At 32.5% G+C, this 22,960-nt stretch overlaps 1 protein-coding gene and 2 long non-coding RNA genes across 4 annotated transcripts; all 3 read right to left on the minus strand.

The window, feature by feature from the left end:
* Positions 1 to 464: 464 nt before the first annotated feature.
* LOC112741710 (ethylene-responsive transcription factor RAP2-3) lies at positions 465 to 3,220 on the minus strand. Its single transcript, XM_025790795.3, has 2 exons — positions 2,582 to 3,220; positions 465 to 1,405 (listed from the first exon to the last, which is right to left on the minus strand). Exons 1-2 carry the CDS (start codon positions 2,781 to 2,783, stop codon positions 786 to 788), a joined length of 822 nt encoding a protein of 273 aa, XP_025646580.1. The 5' UTR covers positions 2,784 to 3,220; the 3' UTR covers positions 465 to 785.
* A 10,063-nt stretch (positions 3,221 to 13,283) lies between these two features.
* LOC114925175 (uncharacterized) lies at positions 13,284 to 14,854 on the minus strand. 2 transcript variants are annotated; one of them, XR_003813843.2, is made up of 3 exons: positions 14,679 to 14,844; positions 14,532 to 14,609; positions 13,284 to 14,452 (listed from the first exon to the last, which is right to left on the minus strand). It is a non-coding gene; the product is annotated as an uncharacterized lncRNA (long non-coding RNA). The 2 variants fall into 2 exon arrangements; XR_011870777.1 differs by lacking the exon at positions 14,532 to 14,609 and having other exon boundaries at positions 13,736 to 14,452; positions 14,679 to 14,854.
* A 1,027-nt stretch (positions 14,855 to 15,881) lies between these two features.
* Positions 15,882 to 16,751, minus strand: LOC140178826 (uncharacterized). Its single transcript, XR_011871758.1, has 2 exons — positions 16,612 to 16,751; positions 15,882 to 16,292 (listed from the first exon to the last, which is right to left on the minus strand). It is a non-coding gene; the product is annotated as an uncharacterized lncRNA (long non-coding RNA).
* Positions 16,752 to 22,960: the final 6,209 nt, after the last annotated feature.

Here is a 22,960-nt window from a genome sequence, read left to right on the forward strand (position 1 = left end):
AATAGTTAATTCAATAAATGATCAAATTAATTTTTAAAAATTATTTATTCTTTAATTTAGTTTTTAAATTTTTTAATTAAATTTATTTTTTAAAAATTTTAAATTAATTATATTAATTTTTTTATTATTATATTTGTTGATGATATCAAAATTTATTAATATAATATATTAAGTGACACTTTAATACATATATAAAAATTTTAATTCACTATTAATATAATTAATTTATAAAATTAAATAAAATTAACTTAAATTAAAAATTTCAATGACTCAAGTTTTTTTTACAATATAAATTTTTATTTTATTTAATTCATAAATTTATTATATTAATAATTAATTAAATCTCTTTAATGCATTAAAATATCACTTAATATATCATATTAACAAATTTTAACATCATCAATAAATAAAAAAACGAATTTAATTAAAAAAATTTTAAAAATCAATTTAAAAAACATATAATCTTTCAAGAACTAATTCCACCGTTTACTTATACTTAATTCTCTTTTATTTATACACATACATAATCATCACCATATAATGTTTACACGCTACAATCCAAACGAAAATCATTTGACCGTCAGAAAAAAAAAAAAAAAACAGATAACGACACCAACAGAAAATCAACAACACAATTTTCACATAGTTTTATACAATAATCTCCACTTTAAGAAGCTACGAAATACTACTACTAATAAATAAGCTTTAGTAAAATCCATGCAGCACTACTGGTGTTGCATTTTCCATCTGACCATTTTGCCCCAAAAATTTCCATTAATTTCTTATTACACCATGTAACGGCTGGGCATAACGACGTCGTCCAGCATCCACAGGTCCATATTGTTGTTGTTATCGTTGTAGTTGTTAACGTCGTTCCAAACGGCATCACCACCTATTTGCAACGGTTGCTCATTCTCCGATCCGAGAAACCATTCAAGATCCGAGATCTGCTGTGATAGGTCAGAATCCAATCCTTCTATGCTTCCATTGTCGCTGCCAGTTTGCATGGTAGAGATAAGTGGTGGCACAAGTGACTGAATTTCGACCTGAGACAGCATCTCATTGCCAAGACACTGCTTCTTGGCCGATGGAGGGGCTACAACGACGTTGTCGTCAGAAGCATCCGGAAAATTAAGCTTGGCTTTGTTGCCCCGGATGCGTCTGGCAGCGTCGTCGTAGGCTCTAGCGGCCTCTTCGGCAGTGTTGAACGTGCCGAGCCAGACACGGACCCCTTTGTGTGGGTCCCTTATCTCTGCAGCCCACTTGCCCCAGGGCCTCTGCCTGATTCCTCTGTAGAGGTTCTTACGGACCCTCTGACGTGGATTGGGACCTTTCGTCTTCTTATCTTCTGCGCCACCACCAACAACCGTTTTTTCCTTTCCTAGTACCTTGTCACATGCTATCACTGCCACATGAACAAGACAATTAGTGCGTTATCATGAAGTGAATTGACACCTACCTCACATAACTAAACTACACAAAGCTTTGTAATTTTCTTTTGTTGTTATTTTGAAGAAAGTTACAAAATTTTCATCATCTCAAGTTTTTAATGCATATGTCGGTTGCTAGCACTATTTTCGTGCGTAATTAATGGCGACTATTTTTCATGAAAAGAAGGTGCGTTTGGCTTTGATTATAACATCAGTCTACAAAGAACTTATAAGAATCAATTGAGCTATTGTCTTTTTTATTCTTTGTAGTAGGAAATTGAGATTTAACTGTGTACATATATTTTATATTTTTTTAATTTCATAAAAGGTTGAAAACTCCAGTTATATCACCTTTTCTTCCTTTTTTTTTAAATTAAGAAAAAAAGAAATAAATAAAATTCATACTTTTCAATCGCAGGAAAAAACGTGAAGAAAACGAATATGGGTTGTTAGAGAAAGGATAAAAGTTAAAGAAACAGAAAAAATGTTAATCCAAAAAAAATAAAATAATAATTACTCTAACAAAAATATCAAAAATATCTTTTACAATATCTTTTATTTAAAAAAATAATTTATTTATTTAGTAACATTTTAAATAAAAATAATATTTTTATAATATATAAAAATTAAATTCTATAATTTACTATTCAATAATTAAAATAAAACATCTTCACACACATTTAAAAGATCTTCGTTAGATTATCAAAAAAAAATATATATATATACCTATATCTACGAAGGTAGATATAGTTCACCAAACCCGAAAAAGCTGATAGACAAAAACAAGATGAAAATATATAGAGTTCTCACCATCATGCTGAATTATCTAGCAACCGGACAAGTTTTACTTTTGCCGTTTATCTAACTTTGCTTAATGTTAAAAAATATTTTAAAAAAATAAAAAATATTTCTTGATCTCATTCTAGCCCAAAAAAAAAAAAAAATCACACACGTACTAAAAGAAGGTATAAAACCAAGAGAATAATAATTATGAATCTCACGTGATTTTCTTAGTGTAATATTTGGTGTTCAAATAAAAATAATTTCAAGAATTAAAGCCAAGAAAAGGTGATTGGCCCCATGAAGAAAGCTATATACGAATCAAAGGAACATATACGACGAAAAACTAGAGCATAGCATAAAAGCGATACCTTTGTTGTTGTTGTTGTTGTTATCTGGGATTTGAGGAATTAGTGGCTGATCCTTGTTGTTGGAGTTGTTGGCGGTGACCGTGGCGGCGTCAAAACCAAGGAAGTCGGAGAAAGGATCAAGCTCAGCCCACAAGTCCTGAGAAAGCAATTTCCGGCCACGCTTGACACCAATGAAGTCTGAGATGATAGCACCTCCGCACATCTTTGATCTTTCAGAAAGATGAGAGAGAGAGAGAGAGAGAGAGAGAGAGATAAAGATTGTTGTTAGAGAAGATAGGGAAGAAAAAGGGTGCACATAAATTGCTGTTCGTGCCTCGTGAGAAGCAAAACTAGTGTGAGAGATAAATGTGAGCAAGTGAAAGAAACACCTAAGTTATACTCAAGAGCATAGGCCTTGTGGGTCCCACCTTGAATCCAGAATCGTCAAAGGCGTGTGTTTCATCATAGAGTCTGTCCGAATAAAAAAAAAAAAGAGTTTCGTCGTAGAGCTAATAGTACAAACTACAAAATAGAAAGTACAAACAGGACCTTCAAAAAATTTGTGATGAAATTATGGTTAATAAAGTTTTTTTGTTTGGGTTATTATTTTTTGTACTGCCCCCAAACTAGGACTTTGGGGTGAAATTTAGGAGAATATGGTGATGCACTTTTTTTATATGCAAGAAAATATTTTTTAATTAAAATTTTAAATTGAGCTTTTGAATCTTTGATTGAGTTTTAAATTAGTTTTTAAATTAGTATTTTTATTCATAATAATATTATAAGAATATAAATTTTTTAAAATTATGATCTACTTTGTCCTAAAAATATAAATTATGCATGACATAAAATATTTATAGAATCAAACTATTTTTACAAAAAAAAAGTCGTAAGTTGATAAAAATTTTTAACTAAGAAGATCAAAGTCTCTGTAGATAAAAAATTAAATAATAAAATTTTTAGTTATTATTTTTATATAAAAAAGTCTAATTCTTTATTAATAATTAATTTTAACATTTGTTATCTAAAATTTAAATAATTTAGTGTGTATACTTTTACATTTAATTAAGTGTTAAATTTATTACACAAATAAAAATAATTATTTTTTATATTTGTTATTTAAAAATAATATTTTTTTTCTTTATGTATATAAAAATATAATTAGATATTAGTATAAAATATTATAAGTCGTTATTTTAATAAGTTAGAAAACTAAAAAAATTAAGAATTCTATTTAATAAATTTTTAAGAATTTATATTTTTAGTGTTTTAAGTCTTAAATAATTTATTTAATATTTTCTTCAAAGATCTGAAGTTAATGACAAAACTTATTTTAATGAATTTCTTAATATTCTATTTTTTTCTAACAACTTATAAGTTCACACACAATTTTTACTCTTAATAATAATAATAATAATAATAATAATAATAATAATAATAATAATGTATTATTACCAGTGACAACTTATAATAATAATAATAATAATAATGTATTATTACCAGTGACAACCTTTGCTAACTTTATTTAAAGCAAAAAAAAAAATTACATTTGTCACCAATTAACTTATTTCTAAAATTAAAATTAAAATTAAAATTTCATTAATTTATTGGCGCTAATTCTTCTCACCGCTATTGACATGCTCAGCCACGTCTCTTCCCATTACATTCCCAGATCTATTTTTTTTTGTTGTTAAAATGCCCTAGATTTTTTTTCGTTGTTCATTTTAGGTAATGGGATAGAAATTGGAGGTGATAATTACGGATGTTGGTTCGGATGTAGTCACCACTATAATAAAAGTTGTGAAAAATAGTCAGCTTTGTTGTGAATTTATCAAAAAAATTAATAATAAAAAATTAGAGTAAAGTATTGTTTTTGTCCTCAACATTTTGGGGTAAGTCTTAAAGTTGTCTCTAACGTTTTAATCGTCCTATTTAAGTTTTTAATGTTTTAAAATTGACTCAATATTGTCCTGCCGTTAGGGATCCGTTAACAGAATTGACGGCAGGACAAAATTGAGACGATTTTAAAACGTTAGAGACTTAAATAGGACGGACACATTTGGGACAAAAACGATACATAGAAATAAATTTTAATTTTATCTTTCAATAATATCAATTTTTTTACTGTATATAGTATTCAATTATTTTTTAATTAATCACATCTAAGTAAATTACACTTAATCACATTACTTTTATTCTAAATAAATTTATTTTTTTTATAATTTTACACTTTCATTCTAAATAAATAATATAATGTGATTAGAATGAAAATGTAAAATTATAAAAAAATTTATAAGTAATGTGATTAAGTAATAAAAGTAAAATTATATTATTTAAAATGAAAGTATAAAATTTATTTATTTATAAAAAAATTACAATATATTAAGTGTAAAATAATAAAAAATTAATTTATTTAGAATGAAAGTGTAAAATTATAAAAAATATAAGTAATGTGATTAAATAATGAAAGTAAAATTACATTATTTAGAGTGAAAGTGTAAAAGTTATTTATTTATAAAAAAATTACATTATTAAGTGTAAAATTATAAAAAAATTAATTTATTTAGAATGAAAGTGTAAAATTATAAGAAAATGATAAGTGATGTGATCAAGTAATGAAAGTAAATTTATATTTTTTAAAATGAAAGTATAAAATTTATTTACTCATAAAAATTACATTACTTTAAGCGTAAAATTATAAAAAAAATTAATTTATTTAGAATGAAAGTGTAAAATTATAAAAAAAATATAAGTAATGTGATTAAGTAATGAAAATAAAATTACATTATTTAGAATGAAAGTGTAAAAGTTATTTATTTATAAAAAAAACATTACTTTAAGCGTAAAATTATAAAAAAATTAATTTATTTAGAATAAAAGTATAAAATTATAAAAAAAAAATTATAAGTAATGTGATTAATTAATTAAAGTAAAATTACATTATTTAAAATGAAAGTGTAAAATTGATTTATTTATAAAAAATTACATTATTTTAAAAGTAAAGTTATAAAAAATTACTTTATTTAGAATGAAAGTAATGTGATTAACTGTAATTTACTTAGATGTGATTAAAAAATAATTGAATACTATATACAGTGAAATATTGATATTATTGAAGGATAAAATTAAAATTTATTTCTATGTATCGTTTTTGTCCCCATCATTTTCGTCATATTTAAGTCCCTAATGTTTTAAAATCGTCTCAATTTTGTCCTGTCGCCAATTCTGTTAACGAATCCCTAACGGCAGGACAACATTGAGTCAATTTTGAAATGTTAGGGATTTAAATAGGACGATTGAAACGTTAGGGACAATTTTGGGACTTACCCCAAATGTCGGGGACAAAAACGACACTTTACTCAAAAAATTATTATATAACATCTTTTAAATATATTAAATTATTTAATAATTTTTTATTATTAATTTTATATGAAAAACAATTACCTACGAGTCTTTTTTGTCCATCAAAATATAATTATATCAGGATGCTACACATCCATGTAACCATATAACCAAGTTGGCCCAACACCAAAAAAATCCAATACCATTAAATGAAACGTGAAATACACGCGCTCAACACACACAAAACGCTTCTTCTCTTCTTCTTCTCTTCTCCATCACACTTCTTCTTCTTCTTCTCTTCTTTTTCTTCTTCTTCTTCTTCTTCTTCTTCTTCTTCTTCTTCTTCTCACACTCGTTTACACACGAAGTGTCTTCTTCTTCACTTTCTTCGTCGCGTTCCTCCTTCTCCTCCTTTTCCTCCTTTTTCGTGTTCCTTCTTCTTCACGTGTTTTCTCCTTATCGTCATTCTTTTGTTGTTGTTGCTGCTGTATTTTTTTGTCTTTTTCTCCTTCTCTCTTTGGTGAAGAAGCAGTAGAAGGTGAGGAAGAAGAATTTTGAATAATGCAGAATGAACCGAACACAGTATTCGTGGTGAACCGAATACAATACTCATGGTGAACCGAACATAGTACTCATGGTGAACCGAACACAATACAATTGTATAGTACTGAGTGAATGAAACATAATCCATTATATAAAATCAAATTCAAACAGCTTTCTATAGAATGAACCGAACACAGTACTCGTGGTAAACCGAACACAGTACTCATGGTGAACTGAACATAGTACTCATGGTGAACCGAACACAATACAATTGTATAGTATTGAGTGAACGAAACATAATCTATTATATAAAATCAAGATGGTGAACCAAACAATGCTTCTTTCAAATACAATTGTATAGTACTCATGGTGAGCCAAACAATGCTTCTTTCAAATGTATATATGTCAATGTTAATGTATATATCTATTCTTAATATCAACGTATGTATAAATTGTTAATATTTATATTTGATTCAAGATGGATTACTCATCTAAAATGTTAATTTATATATATGTTGAAACTGTCTGGCTGCTGTTTTATTCCAGGTTCTCAGTGATTGCAATCACTGTATTTACCAATACATTCGAACTCCAAAAGAACATAGTGAACCGAAATTAATATACTGAGCGAACCGAAAGGTAGAAACACATTAAACCCCTAAACCCTAAACCCTAAACCCTAAACGCTAAACACTAAAACCAGAACTCTGAACCCTGAACCCATAAACCTTAAATCTCTAAATCCCTAAAACCTAAACCCTAAACCCTACACCCTAAAACCTAAACCCTAAACCCTAAACCCTGAACTCTGAACTCTGAACCCTGAACGCTAAACCCTAAACGCTAAACCCTGAACCCGAACCCTGAACACTGAACTTTGAACCCTGAATGCTAAACCCTCATAGTGAACCGAACATAGTACTCATGATGAACCAAAATCTTAATTATAGTGAACCGAAATTTTAATTATGGTGAACCAAAATCTTAATTATGGTGAACTAAATAGACATAATACTATTTATTCTTAGATAAAATTTACGTGCTTATTACTTGCTATTTAAATTTAATCTAATTTATTTTTTATAATAAATTTTAAATATTTAAAAATTATTTATTTTATATTTTTTAAATTAAATATTAATTTTTAATTTGTTTTAATAAATTAATCGTTATCTTATAAATACCATAATAATCACTTTATTCTTATATACCGAAAAAAATATTTATTTTTGATAAACATTAAAAAAATGTGTCTCTAATAATTTATATATGGTGTTAGTATGTGACTGGACCTGATAAGATATGGTGTAGGTGAAACAACATATAAAATATATTTTTTTATTTGAAATAAAAATTTCTCAATTTAATATTTGGCACATAAATTATCCACTAACCTGTATATTAATAATATTTATACACAACACCACTCAAGTCAGAGCTACTCACCATCCATCGTCTCTAACCGCTTTCATTCTCTACTGAATCAATCACAGTTCGTGCATGGTAGTTGATATTGGAATGTGATTTTTTATTGGTAGTTATTGTTTTCGGTTCACCACACCTTATAAGTTCGGTTTGGTATGCAGAACTGTACGAGGATCAGCATATATGGAGAGAATTTTATGGTTAACCGAAATCTTAATTATGGCGAACCGAAATCTTAATTACGGTGAAACAATTATATAGTGCTTAGGGAAGAAAACAGAACATATTGGTCTAATTTTTGTTAGACTTTTTTCTGCGGACCAAACCGAAAACATGAACGTGATGAACCACTTCTTTAGTACTTACCGAACCGAAAAGTTACTCACATATATTGAGAATTACTCACAGTTACTGACACTCACAGTTACTCACAGTTACATATTATCAATTCAATTCAATTCAATTCAGATGTAGATAACCTCATTCCATTCAATTCACTTCAAATAAAATTAGCAATTTTATTCCATTAAATTCGATTCAGAATTCAATAATCCAAACCTCATCAAATTGATGCGTTTCAGAAAAATCATCAAAATTGCACTCATTCAACTGATTTGAAGTTGATTCATGCATTGTTTCAATTCAAAAGTGTAGATCAAAGAAGAAAACGAAGAAGAAGATGAACGACGAAGCTAATTGCGTTGAATCAATCCAGATCCATAATGCAGAGAAGAAAAATACGAAAGAGGAGAACAACGAATTTAATTAGGTTGAAGAAGAAGAAGAAGAAGAAAAATGCGAAAGAGGTTTACATTGTGTAAAAAGGTTTACATTGAGAAACGTTGATAACGTAAAATAAGGATTCGTTATATAGGTTATAAGAGGCGCGTGTAAAACAAACAGGGGAGTCGGGCGTGGACTGAAAGTTGCTTGGATACCATCCATGTAATTTTTAGGGTTAAGTACTGAAATCGTCCCTAAGGTCTGGGGTGAAAATCAAAATCGTCCCCGACCTTTTTTTGTTATTAAAATCATCCTCAACGTTACAAAATGTTATAAAATCATCCTTTTCCACTTCAATTTTATTTTTTTACTATATTACCCTTCATTAGTAATAAAAATAAATAAAAATAATATTAAAAAATTAAAACAAACTCTCCTTCCCCTCCCCTCCCCTCCCCTCCCCTCCCGTAACTCCCTCACTATCACACCTACGCATCATGTTCTGCATCATCTTCATCATCCTTATCACCTTTTGTCCATAACTTCTGCATCATCTTCATCATCCTTAGGCAACTCTCTCCCTCTCCCTCTTCTTTTTCTCGTGGCCATCACCACTGCCTCCATAACTATCACACTTTCCTTCTCTCTAAATCACTATCACCCACCCACAAACTAAATTCAGCAACAGCAACAATAAATTAACCAACAAATTCAGCAACATTAAGACACATTTAGCAACAACAACAATAAAATGAACAATATCAACAACAACATCCACAAAATAAATCGACAAAAATTTTAAATTTAACAACAATTCAGCAATCATCAACTGCAACTCCAGATCCAAATTCAATAGCAACAGAAATTAAAAAAAATAAAAAAAATGATATTTATCAGTTTATGTTCTTCAAAAAAAAATAAAAAAAAGGAAGAACAAAAAGAAGAGGGATTCGAGGCTGAAGACGACAAACTCGAAGACGCTTCTATCGATCCCACCACCATCTGCTCTCCACCTTCCCAATCTCTCACAACTGACCTCACTCCTCCTACCCGCATCGATCCCATCAAAAGTGGTGAGCTCCAGGAAGCAAAATAAAAAATCAGAGAAGCAGAACAGGAAGAAGAATAGATCTGAATCTGGAAGGAGGAGCGATACGGCAAGAAGGCAGAACGGAGGCGCAACACTACAGAAGGCAGAACGGAAGCGTGGCGCTGTGAGAGGAAGAACGCATGCCGGCGCTGCGAGAGAAAGAGCGCGACGGAGAAGGAGTCAGCGCCGAAGAAGAGTCAGAGGACATGGTTGTCGTCAAGGGGTAAGGATTGAGGTCGGTGATGGAAAGGGAGAAGAAGGTGGAGAAGGAGATGAGGAAGGTGAAGCCAACGTTAATGGAGGAAGGGTTGAGGTTGGTGATGGAAAGGGAGAAGAAGGTAGAGAAGGAGGTGGAGGCGGAGATGATACGGTGGCGGAAAAAGAGAGAAAGAGAGAAAGAATTGGGGTTGTGGTTGGGAGGGAGGGTTCCGAAGAGGAGTAGGAAGAAGGAGATGAAAGGGAAGAGAGGGAGAGACACGGAAACAGGATGGGGCCCGGGGGTTTGTGGGGGGGGGGGTGTTGGGTTTTTTTTTTTTATTTTATTTTTATTAATTTTAAGGGTAATTTGGTCAAGAAAATGAAATTAAAGTAAAAAAAGACGATTTTATAACGTTTTGTAACGTCGGGAATGATTTTAATAACAAAAAAAGGTCGGGGATGATTTTGATTTTCACCCTAGACCTTAGGAACGATTTCAGTACTTAACCCTAATTTTTACATGGATCATGTAGAGCTTTTCTATAATTATATATAGACAAATAAGACAATTGCGCCAAAACCTCTTGTAGTATACAAGGTAAATTATCCCTTCTGAGACATAGAAGCATATTATTAGCCCAGCCTATTTTTTAATATGGCGTTTAAGTTAGAGTTAATACAACCAATAAATAAGTATTTATTATCAATATTCATGTTTTATGTGGTGAGTATTCTTTTGTTCAGATTAGAACAGATCACGTGTTTCCCCATTTTTCTGTTCTCTCTTTGTTCCACCGCCGTCAAACAATATCCAGCCTCCAAATCGAGAAACGAAGGACCCATACTTGAATTTGTGTCTCTCCATGTTCTATTTCTCTACAGCCTGCTCTGCTGTAATTCTGAAATTTTGGTAATTAAAGCCATTTTCAACAAACACTACATTATTCGGTTTTCCTCGTTCATCTCTCTGTCCTCTTCTCTTACACTCTTGATTTCTGTTTTCACTACACTCTAGAGACCATTACAGAAATGTGCAAACTTGATTTTGTACTCTTTAATAGTTTAGATGTGCAAGTTTTGAATTACAATTTATTAGCTGATTGTCGAATAAAAAATATTACTTATTAGAGAACATAATTAATAAAAAAAATTAAAAAGGAAAAAGAAAAAGTGTTCCTTTCACTTCCTTCTATCTTTTCATATAATAAGAAAAAAAAGACGACAAATAAGAAGAGATAATAGTGAGGTCCTTTCTGAAGTGAAATGAAATTGTGGGGAAACATAGAAAGGACAACACTCAATATGGTTGGTTGCAACTTGCAAAACTGCAAAAGCAAAGTACAGCGGGTATAGCGTGATCGCATGCCGTATATACTTGGCAAGTACCAGTATGTATATACGTACATGTACATGTGCATGGTTTGATTTTGAACTCTTTGAAAGTTCCATGTTGTTAATGTATCAAATCACCAAACAGCAAATATAGCCATATAATGTTAATCCTTGCTGATTATTCACAATTCAAATTGTTGAAAATGTACAGCCCATGCAAGTTTGCGCAAGGAAGGGCTTGCAACCTGTTATGGAAAATTCACTGGAGAAATATCTTCCATTTTTTATATCAATAAAAATATTTTTAAAATATTATAAAATACGAAAAAATATTTTTTTTTTTAAAATTGACAAATCATTTTTGTATTTGACAAATTATTAATATATTTATTTAAAATTTTGTAAAAATATTTAGATAAATATTTAAAATATACATATAAAACTAGATAAAAATTCAATCTCGATATTTTTTTTCATTTTTTCTTGAACATTAACAAAAAACAAATCGCAAAAAAAAATCTACTTAGCATAAAATTATCAAATTTTAAAAATAAAAATGTCTCATTATTCTAATCATGTTTGTAAAAAACTACACCAATATTTAGTTTCTAAAGTATTTTTTAAAAATATACACTACAAAAAATTTTGGTTAAAACGGTGATTATTTTGGGTATTTACGACAATTTGAACCTCCATTATAACCAGGACTTTAGAAAGTGACATAATTGTGGGCGCCATTCTGGTTATTACGGCAATTTTTAGAAAACCGGCATAATTTCCTACGTTAAAACGGTAGTTTTTCGATAGGTTAAAATGGCGGTTCAAACCGTCATTATTTTCATATAAAACGGCAGTTTGTTATTTCTAGTGTAAAAATGGCATTTTTAGTTGGTTAAAATGGCATTTACGAACTGCCATTTTTACCTTGGCAGAGTGGCGTTTTTGGTTGGTTAAAATGGCATTTGAAACTGTCGTTTTTACTGGGTTAAAATAATATTTTTGGTTGGTTAAAACGGCATTTTGAACCACTGTTTTTACCTTGATAGTGGCATTTTTATTTGTTAAGACGGCGTTTGAAACCGCCGTTTTTACCGTGTTAAAATAGGGTTTCATGTTGTTTAAAGTGGCAGTTTACAAGCTGTCGTTTTTACCGGGTAAAAGTGACATTTTTTATCGTTTAGAAAGGTAGTTTTTGTAACACCCTACTACACAGAGTCTTATACTTAAATCATAAAACTGAGGTCGCGAGGTATTACGACATCTAAAAGTAAAATTATATATATAATATAGTTGAAAAAGTTTTATATCTATGAGCCTTTGAAGAAAAGAGTAAAGTAAAGTCATAAAGCTCACGTAAACGGAAAACTTGTGTACGAAGAAACGTAAGATATATATATATATATATATATATATATATATATATATGAAAAGAAAAAAAGAGCGTCAAAAGATACAAATATTCAAACTCCAGTCTCAACCTATGAAGATAAGGTTGGCCGGAGAATATTTACATATATATATAATCCGAGTTCCAAAATACTCAAAAGAAATCCTAGTTCTCCATAAACCTCTATGAGGTACAAAAGTAAAACATATAAAAGGAGAAGTCTAAGCATATATATATATATATATATATATATATATATATATATATATATATATATATATATATATATATATATATACACACACACACAAAAGCCCAAAGTCCCATCTTCGCTGTAGAGTAAGTCCAGACGCCTAGTGAGGTACCACTTAACTTGCATCAAAAACCACAAAATATGTATGGGGTGAGAACCAGAGGTTCTCAACATGGTAACGGTTCCCACATAACTAACATATAATGTCCCGGAAATGCCAGAGGCAATCCTAGAACTCCAACGCTCTTGATTCTAAAACTTAAAGATTCAAAGACAAAAGCCATAAACGGGTGGTCCTCTAAGGTTTTTAAACTTAGCCAAACTCTAACTAAACCCCCTTTACAGAAATTCTTCTCCTTCCTCCCAAAATCCTCCAAAATTACTAGTAGAACTACACAGACAAATAAAGCAGACAAAGCAAACACAAGTAGAATACAAATACGGCAGGTAGCAATTATAGCAGGTAAGCATAGATTATCAATTAGGAAATCCCAAGAAATGAAAACTCAAACAGAACAGACAAATACATATGATGAATGCCTGCTCTATGGCCGATGAGTCTCATCTGTCGGTTATAAAGCCAAACCCGACATGTTCGGTAGCTAACCCTGGACAGAACACCAAACACGGAGCAAGTGGGACAACACCGCAACCCTTACATCTTACCCGCGTACCCAGAGCAGGGGACAACCTCACCACTACCTCTTACCCAGGCGGTGTTACAGTTCTTGACCCGGAACAAGCGGTGACAGAACACAGCCCTTGCATCTTACCCGAAGCCTTGAACTTTTCCGGAGCAAGTGGATAACACCACTGCATCTTACCCGGAGTCACATACAGAAACACATCATTATCATTACAATTCATTCTTTCATCTCTTCATTCTCAATTCATACTCGGAGCAAGTGAATAACACCACTGCATCTTACCCGGCATTCTTGCCTCTTACCCGGAGCAAGTGGATAGCACCATTGTGTCTTATCCGGAGGCATATTACAATCAAATTCAAGTTCATTTTCATTATTATTCCACTCTTCCACTCTCATCACTCTCAACTCAATAATTCAAGTACAAACAATGCTCAAACTTAATAATCATAATGCATACCAATCTCAATATCATATACAAGCCATACGCATCATTCATAAGAGCCTCAATCATAACCTCCAAAACTACTAACCACATACATAATAACCAATCTCAACCAACAATAACATCACAATTAACTCAATCTCATATTCACTTATCAAAAATCATCATTATTCATTCAAATCATCACTTCATCAATCATTAACCACAAGAATCAACCACCAATCTATTCTCAATCCAATACGACATTTTTTATTAATTCTACTAAGCATTTAACATAATTATACATTTCAACCTATCTTATGGCCATCTAGCCTAAGTTTTCATGCCACATTATATTTTAGTTACGAGAAACCGAAACCATACCTTGGACGATTTTCTGTTAATCCCGAAACAACTCAAGAGTCCACCGTTAACAATTATCCATAGCTCCAAAGTTCATGCTAAAGCTCCCAACTTCGCCAATTTGCCTCTAATATCACCAAATTGTTTCCAAGTACACAATTCAATCTAAATTTCATACAACAACACTAGGATTATTTTATAGTTCACAAATTTAGTAATTTTACAAGGGTTAGGGTTGTCTCACCTTACCAACATGAAATTGGGACAAGAGCCAACAAGTCCACGAAGCCAATTTGGTCTTAAGAACCGAAATTACACAATTCTTCAACACTAAACCCAATTAATTTTTGAAAATAAGGGATGAGATGCATAGAGTGAAATTGAGGCTTACCTATGAAATTTTTGGATGGGAGTTATAGAACTTGTCACAGTGAACGCGTGGCCGCAAACGATACGGCGATCGGAGCTCCGGATTGAAAGTTACGACGAATTGAAATCAAGACAAGGGTTAAGTTTGGAGCTCATTGTTCTTCCCTTCCCCAATTCAGTTTCTGCGTGTTTTCCATTAAAGAAGGGAATAGAAGGCTGATATAAGTGTTAGTGGGTTTTGGGTGGGCCTTGGACACAATACGGGCTTGGTTCGTCCGGTTCGATCCGTTCAACTCAATTTTAGGCCAAATTCTTTAAAATTAGTGTCAAAATTTTTATTTTAATTAGTTCTACCTCACTAAACCATAAAATTCTATTTTCTAATTTATTTGATTAATAATTAATTTATTAGCTAATTATTCACTAATTTCGCAGATTTTATAGTTTTAACCGTCGTTTTTACCGTGTTAAACAAATAATTTTTTTGTTTAAAATTTTACAATAACAAGAAATCATAACCCATAAATAAAATATTACGTAATTTATAAATAAATTATTAAACATAATATATAATTTTTTAGTATTGAAAATCAAAAGTAATAACTCTAATATAAATAAAGTATCAAATACAACATAATTTTTTTAATTCTAAATGTCTTCATTTAGATTGGCTCCAATTTTTAGCAATGTGTCACATTCATCTCATACATAAAATGAAGTAACTAGCTTGGCTAATACCTTGAAAGTAAAAAAAAGAACATAATATCATGATCTTGTTTCTTTTTATGTATATTCTTTCTGGTTGTCCAATTTTAAAATATCTTCTTTCTCCAAAGCATGCTAAGTTGACTTTCCACTATAAAAATTGAAATTTCAAAGTCATACTTCCAAAAAAAAGAGAAAACAATTTTATCAAACAACAGAACCTAGCTTTCTACTAGGTTAGGTTGAATTCACATAATATAAATCATTAGCACCAACCAAAGAGCTTAGAATTGAGATTTTATCAAGTAAAAATGGACATTATAGCAAAATATTCCAGCATTCTCCTAATTAATTAAATCCTAATCAATAAGATATTAAGACTATGCTATAATCACAATTAGGCAAGTTCACATTAGGAACATCCCTTATCTAATTGTTCATCATTAGGAATGATATTATATTGATAATCAGTTAAGTTCAAACTATAAAGAAAAATTATAATGGTACAAGAAACATGAGCTGAAAAACAGAACCATGATTTTTCATTAAGGAATGATCAATCAATAAATTGTGAACATAAACATAATTAAAAGAAATAGAGCCATAGCGAGAGAAAAGAGAAACATTAACGTTATACAATTGTGCCAAAAAAAAGAGACTAATTGTTCATTAGAAATAAATTAACCAAACCTGCAAGAAATGTGTGAACATCCCTGATTTTTTTCAACATAAATTCTGCATTTAGAACACCTTCTCCATCTCTTAGCCTTTGCAAGATTCATCACCATAAGATCTTCCTTCTCTCTTTCATTTTCATTCAAACTCATAAACTCACCACGTTCCATTCCATCATGCCATGAAACTTTACACTCTGCACAGAACAATCTTTGTCATTGTTGGCCCAATAGTCACTAAGGACATATCCGTATTCCTGGTCATAGAAACAGAATGCAAATTAAATCAAAAAGCATGGCGAGAGGTACATTATATTGACAGAACATTAAAATAAAAAGAAAAAAGAAAAAGTTTGTGTTATCTAAAATAAATAGCAGTGTGTTGTTTGTTGTTTTTGGTTAACATAAGTAGCATCATCGTTGTTTGACTTTGACCAGTTTTGTTTGATTCTACAAGCCTGCGTAGGCCTTTTAATTTGGATTGCTTATTTCTCCAATTGCCAACAATATTTTCCAAAAGTTTCTATAGTAACCTGAAGCCTAAAATCTATCCCAAATAGAAAGCTCATCTTCAACCTGTTCAATTCAGATGTGCTTACTCCTCCAACTTGTTCAATTCAGATGTGCTTTCTCCTCCAACTCTTGCATAGTATACATTGTTGAAGAATTTGCAGGAACAATAAAGAGCTTAATTGAAACACTACTTGGTGTCATTTTCAACCTACTGGATGAGTTACATTAAGTTATCAATAGTCAATAATATTCTCTCCATTTCCATTTAGATGTTATTTATGTTACTTGGACCAATGTCAATTGATCAATTATGTACCAAAATTATGCTAGTACAATAATCTAATTCAAGAGTACTACATGCAAAATCCAAAATTATGCTAGTACAAATTTTATTACAAAGAAAAAATTTAGACTACAATAAAAGAAAAAGCTATGCGAAGAAATCAGAAATGTGAAGAAGACAGAGAATATCTAAAGCCAATATACCATCTTCTCTGTATGTTGGTGAAGACTCCCAACCATGTTACTAGTCTATTAAGCCAATAAGTGTTAGAGATTCATAAAAACTAATAAAATTAAAGAGCTGAGTGTGATTTATAGTTAATATGAACTTCATTATATGTGGTCTTTTAATGGATTGTGTCAAAGTAATTCTTCGATTTTGGACACTCATCATGAAATATTGATGTGTGAACATCTTTTCTTTATTTTTATTATTATTTTAGATATGAATTTATTGAGTTTTATTTATATTTTAGTGTTTGAAGCCTATTTAGATGCTACTTTGAGTCGTTCTGGTGTTTTGATTATTTCAGGTGAAGTTTGGATCAGTTTGACAGAGTCTGTGCAGAAGAAAGAAGAAGAATTTTGTTTCTGTTGGGCTGGCGCTGGCGTTTAGCGCCCAAGTGCTTTGAAATGCATGCAGCCATTCTGTCAAGCTGGCGTTAAATGTAGACCTGGGCGTTTAACGCTAGGTGTCTCGTAACGTGTGCGAGCTCACTGCCTAGAAGGGTGCTAAACGCCGAGCATGGCGTTTAGCGCCAGGAAGACAGCAACGATACCAACCTTACTGCCTTGGCGTTTAGTGTAACACCCTACCACACAGAGTTTTATGCTTAAGTTGTAAAACAAAGGTGGTGTGGTATTACGACCTCTAAAATAAAATATACATATGTATAATAATTGAAAGAAGGGAATATATGAGGAGCCTTGAAGAATAGGTGAAGCAAATATTGCAAAATTAAAAGAGAAACACTCCGGAAATAAGGTTACTTGTGTACGAAGAAAGCTGAGGTACATAAACATATGTATAGAAAGTGAGAATAGAAGGTCAAGGGTACAAGATAACCAAGCTCTTAACTCAACCTGCGAAGCTAAGGCTGGCAAGAGAATATTTATATACATACATATAGAAATCCATAACTCAAAATGCATAAAAGCAACTCTAGTTCTCCATAAACCTCTATGAGGTACAAAAGTAAAGTATATATACATAAAAGATTGTTTGTCACTAGTACAAACCCCTATATTTATAAACCAAAGTATTGAACCTCGGGTCGTTCTCCCTAAGAATTGCAATGAAGTGTCTTGTTATTGGTTATGAGGTATGTTTGGGGTTTTTTGAGATTTTAGACAAGAAATATAAATGGCAATGAAAGTAAACTAATGACTAAAAGGGCTCTTGGCAAGATATGAGAACTAGAAGTCCTATCTTAGTTATCCTCCTCAATTGTGACCAAAAATTGTTTATTGCTACCACTTAGTTAACCTCTAACCATGGAGGAAAGTCAAGTGGATGAATCAACTTGATTCCACAAGTCCTAGCCAACTCCCAAGGGAAAGACTAGTGTTAGTGGTATCCAAATCAATTAGAAACTTCTAATTATCGATCAACAAAGGAATTAGACAACTCAAGCGTCACTAATTACTCCACCTAGGACAAGAGTGATAAAAATCTATACTAAAATCTAACCAAGCATTTCATCAAACACTTGGAAGGAACTAAAGAAAAGCTAAGTAAATCGGCGTCAACAAATGAATCTAACAACAATTATTGCAAGAAATTAATAACAACAATCAAAAGGAACACAATTATCATGAATTACCTCGAATTACATTAAAAGAAAATAGAATGAACAAAAGTAGATCTACAAACAAAGTAGAAGGAAATATAACAAACAATAGAAGAATGATCAATGTAACAACAAAGGATTAAGAAGAAGAAGTAGAAGGGAACATGAATTAAAACCTAGATCTAAGAACTAAACCTAATCCTAGAGAGAAGTGAGAGCTTCTCTCTCTAAAACTAAAACTAAACTAGCCTAATGTGTGTGTGTATCCATATGCCTTCCCCTTCATTCCTTGGTCTTTTTAGTCTTTTCCCGCCAAAAACTTAGCTCCAAATGGGGCTAGAAACCCTCCAAAATCGCCAGACACGTGATCCTCTTAAAAAAATCACGTGCGGCCTTTGGCGCGTACGCGCACAACATGCGTACGCGCCCCTGGGGTATTTTGCAATCCGCGTGAATGCGTATAGTGCGCGCGCGCGCCCATGGGCTTTTCAAATCTTTGACTTTTCATGATTTCTCCACTTTGTATGCTTTCCTTTCACTCCCTTGATCCATTCTTGGCTCTTTTTCACCTGAAATCACTAGCAAACACATCAAGGCATCTAGTGGGAATCAAAGGTGAATCAAAATTATCAAATTAAAGGTTTAGAAAGCATATTTTTCACATCTAAGCACAAGTACGGAGACAATCACAAAACCATGCTATTTCATTGAATAAATGTGAGGAAAGGTTATCAAAATGCTCTAAATTCAACACAAGATAAACCCTACAAAGAGGGTTATCAGAGAGTCTATACATATAGATATAATAAAATAGAACAAAATGTCAACTCCCGAAAGTTCCACTTTGCTGTAGAGAACTCCAGATGTCTAGCGAGGTGCCTCTCAACCTGCATCTGAAAAACACAAATATTCGTATGGAATGAGCACCGGGGGTTCTCAGCATGGTAAATGTGCTGCATACATAAGATATAAGGTCCCAAGAAAGTCAAAGGCAATCCTAAAACTCCGACACTCAAATTATAAAACTTAAAGAACTAAAGCAGAAACCATAAATTAGGGTGGCCCTCTAAGGCTTCCTAAACTTAACCAAAACTTTAACCTAACCTTCCATCATCCACTTTCTTCCAAAACCTCAAACTCCGATGGGGCCACACAAACAAACAAGCAAACAATAACAAACACAATTAGGATACAAGTAATGTAGATATCACGTATGACAATTAAGCATATTAAAATCACATAAGCATTCCCAATTAGAGCATACACAAGCAATTCAAACATATGCATATGATGCATGCCTGTCCTATGGCTGATGAGTATCATCATTCAGTTATCAAGCCATCCCGACAAGTCCGGCTGCTAAACCCTGGAATGTCCCTCGATGTGCATCCCCAAGAGTCTATGCATAGCTTTTTCTCATATATAAATTTTGCTCATTGGAGAAATTCTTTCCGGAAATTTATACGTACCCGATCACCCTTACGTCGTAGGATCAACAGAGTATCGAGTCTCAACCCAGAGCACGTGGTGGCAAGCCATTGCTCTTTACTCAGAAAAACTCGTATCTCAGATAAAATAAGTGCATAAGCTACTTAAGCATTCATATTCATTCATAATCATTTCGTAATCATTCATTATAGTAATAACATCACTTATACATCATATATTCGCACTTTTCATACATAATTCATCATAACCCGGATCAAGTGGGGCGAACCACACCCTTGCATCTACCCGAAGAGCCTCTATACTAACCAACCTGGAGCAAGTGAGGCAAAACAACAACCCTTGCGTCTACCTAGGAGGTACATTCTCATATCCCAAGAGGAACAAAGGAGGGGATCCTAACCTTCCACCATCTCGCTGTAGGCAATTTTACAATACCAAGAGGAATAAAGAAGGGGATCCTCCCCTTCTATCATCTCTCGGGGTCGCAATTTCAAGAAAGAGTGCTTAGATAAAACATTTATTCCTTTCTTTAATCAGTTTTATAATATATATATATATATGCAACCTATCTCCTCTACACTTTGATATCTTTTCTTTAATCAATGCAGAACTCTCACCAAACCACTCTAGTTATCCTACCCATGGAACTTTGAAATCCTGAGTCATCGGCTGTAAACATTAAAAAGAAACTACTTCATCACTAGGCATACCACTAAGGTCTAGGGGCTAAAAGAGTAAAAATAGAGGTTTAGAGGTTCAAAATTAAGTTTTAAAACACAAAATTCACTTTGCTGGAAAAAGGGACGTCGCATACATGTGGATGATCTCACGTACTCGGGGGCTCGTTTTATCTTGCTCGCGTACGTAAGATGCCCAACCCAAAAGGGTTGGTCGTATCGCGTGCAGGTGGTCGTGTATGCAACCCCTCAAAATCACTACTCGCGTACACATGCACCCTGATTGCGTACGTGAGATGCCAAACCCGAATGGGTTGGTCGCATCACGTACAGGTGTCGCGTATGCGAGTTCCATAGAATGGGTAAAAATGCTAAGTGCTGCAGAATTTCAATTTTGCACAGCAAACTTCCAACGCTCATAACTTTCTCGTTTTAAAATACTTTTCATCCGTTCTTTGAACGGCATCAACTTCACGAATCCAATTTTTATATGAAATAAGTTTGAAGGAATTTGAGGGTCTGGAAGCCGAGTTATGGCTCACCGAAGTTTGGCCAAAAATCAGATTTTCACAAAATCTTCCAAACCTCTATTTTCACAAAACATAACTCATTACCCACATTCACACAACAATACTGTTGAGTTAAGAAATTAACAAATATGATTAATGATGACAAACATTTGATTATTGGGCTAATTACCCAATTAGTTTTGATTAGTTTGGTTAAGTGATGCAGGCCAAAATAAAGTGATGTAGCAGCCCAATGTTAAACAAAAAGAATCTGCTGGTAGGCTGAAAGGTAAGTGAAAATAAACCAAGCCCAAGTCATTCATCTCAAGCAAAATTCTTCAAAGAAGCAAAGGCAAGGAACCAATGGGCTGAACATGAGTAGAACCCAATCCAAGTCCGATCTAATTTCAGCAAATCCCTCCATCTTGCTTCCAAAGCAATGTTCTTTTTTCTCTGTCTCAGTCAAATCATAGAAGCAACAGAAAGTGCTTAGTTCCTAAGATATTCAAAGAAGAGGAAAGAAAGAGAAGGTTAGGCTAGAAAGCCTGAGGTCAAATCAGCTAGTTCAAACCAAATCAAGCTTAGATAAAGGTTAAAGGTAACCCATTTCCTATTACATGCAAACTGCTTTCTTCTCTTCTTCCCAACTCTCTGCAAGTCTGAAAATGGCATACAAGGGAAAGTTATTTTCTGCCCTAATCTGCTGTGTACCTACGGTCACAAGTGATTCTTGGGGACTAAGTAGCTTATCAATGGCTCAGATCTGTGTTACCATTGGAAGATTTTTGTGGTTGCTATTTTATGGCTTTCGGTCAACCTTGGAAGGTCAGAAGCAAAGTTTTTACTCTGATGATAAATGAGAAAAAGTGAGTTTGTGGGTTGGTGAAGCACAGTGCTCAAGGAGTTAACCTAGGAAGAAGAATCCAGCAACATGCAAGGAGATAAAAGAAGACTTTCTGCTCATTCAAAAGTAAGGAGAAAAAAACCAGAATTTGGTGAGTTGTTTTCTGAGAAGAGTTCCCTGAAGAAGTTTCTCTACTTGGACCGTGCTTTCTATCAAAGAAGCATTCCGCCAAAAATGAAGAACTGAATCAGAGACATGCAAATCTGGTTTATCACAGAGCAAAGAGGCTGTTGATGAAGTCAATCTCCTTCATATTTTTACTGATTGTATTATACTTTTCAATGTTTATCTGTCTATAATTTCTTGAGTGAAAAGGCATATTGTGAGAGTTCAAGTAAAAGCCATGAGTGGAAAGAGGCTGAGTGATACACTTGAGAGAAAAGTCTAGAGTTATTTTTTTATTTCTTTAGGTATGTCTATGTCTTGTATCTTGTACCTGTGAGGTATCCCTTTCTTAGTTGGGTTAGCACTAAGAGTGAATAGTTAGATATTAGCATAGCCAATGTCAAGTTAGGTTAGAACTTGAGTGTGAAAGGATTGTGTCAATCCTGTGGAATTGGTGTATGTAATACGTTTAACTACAGTGGAAATTTCTCCATCGTTGTGGAGGAGACTGGACGTAGGTTGCATAGCACAAGGCAACCGAACCAGGATACATGCTGGTGTTAGCTTCTTTCTTCTCTGCTGTGTTCTGTTTTCTGACATTCATGAGACAAAAATAAATTGTCTCATAAATTTTCTGCTGCTGAGTTCAAACAGAATCAGAATCTAAAGTTTGTTTTAAAGGGTCATTTCAGTAAC

This window comes from Arachis hypogaea, chromosome 14, assembly GCF_003086295.3.
Source record: "Arachis hypogaea cultivar Tifrunner chromosome 14, arahy.Tifrunner.gnm2.J5K5, whole genome shotgun sequence".
Lineage (NCBI taxonomy): Eukaryota > Viridiplantae > Streptophyta > Magnoliopsida > Fabales > Fabaceae > Arachis > Arachis hypogaea.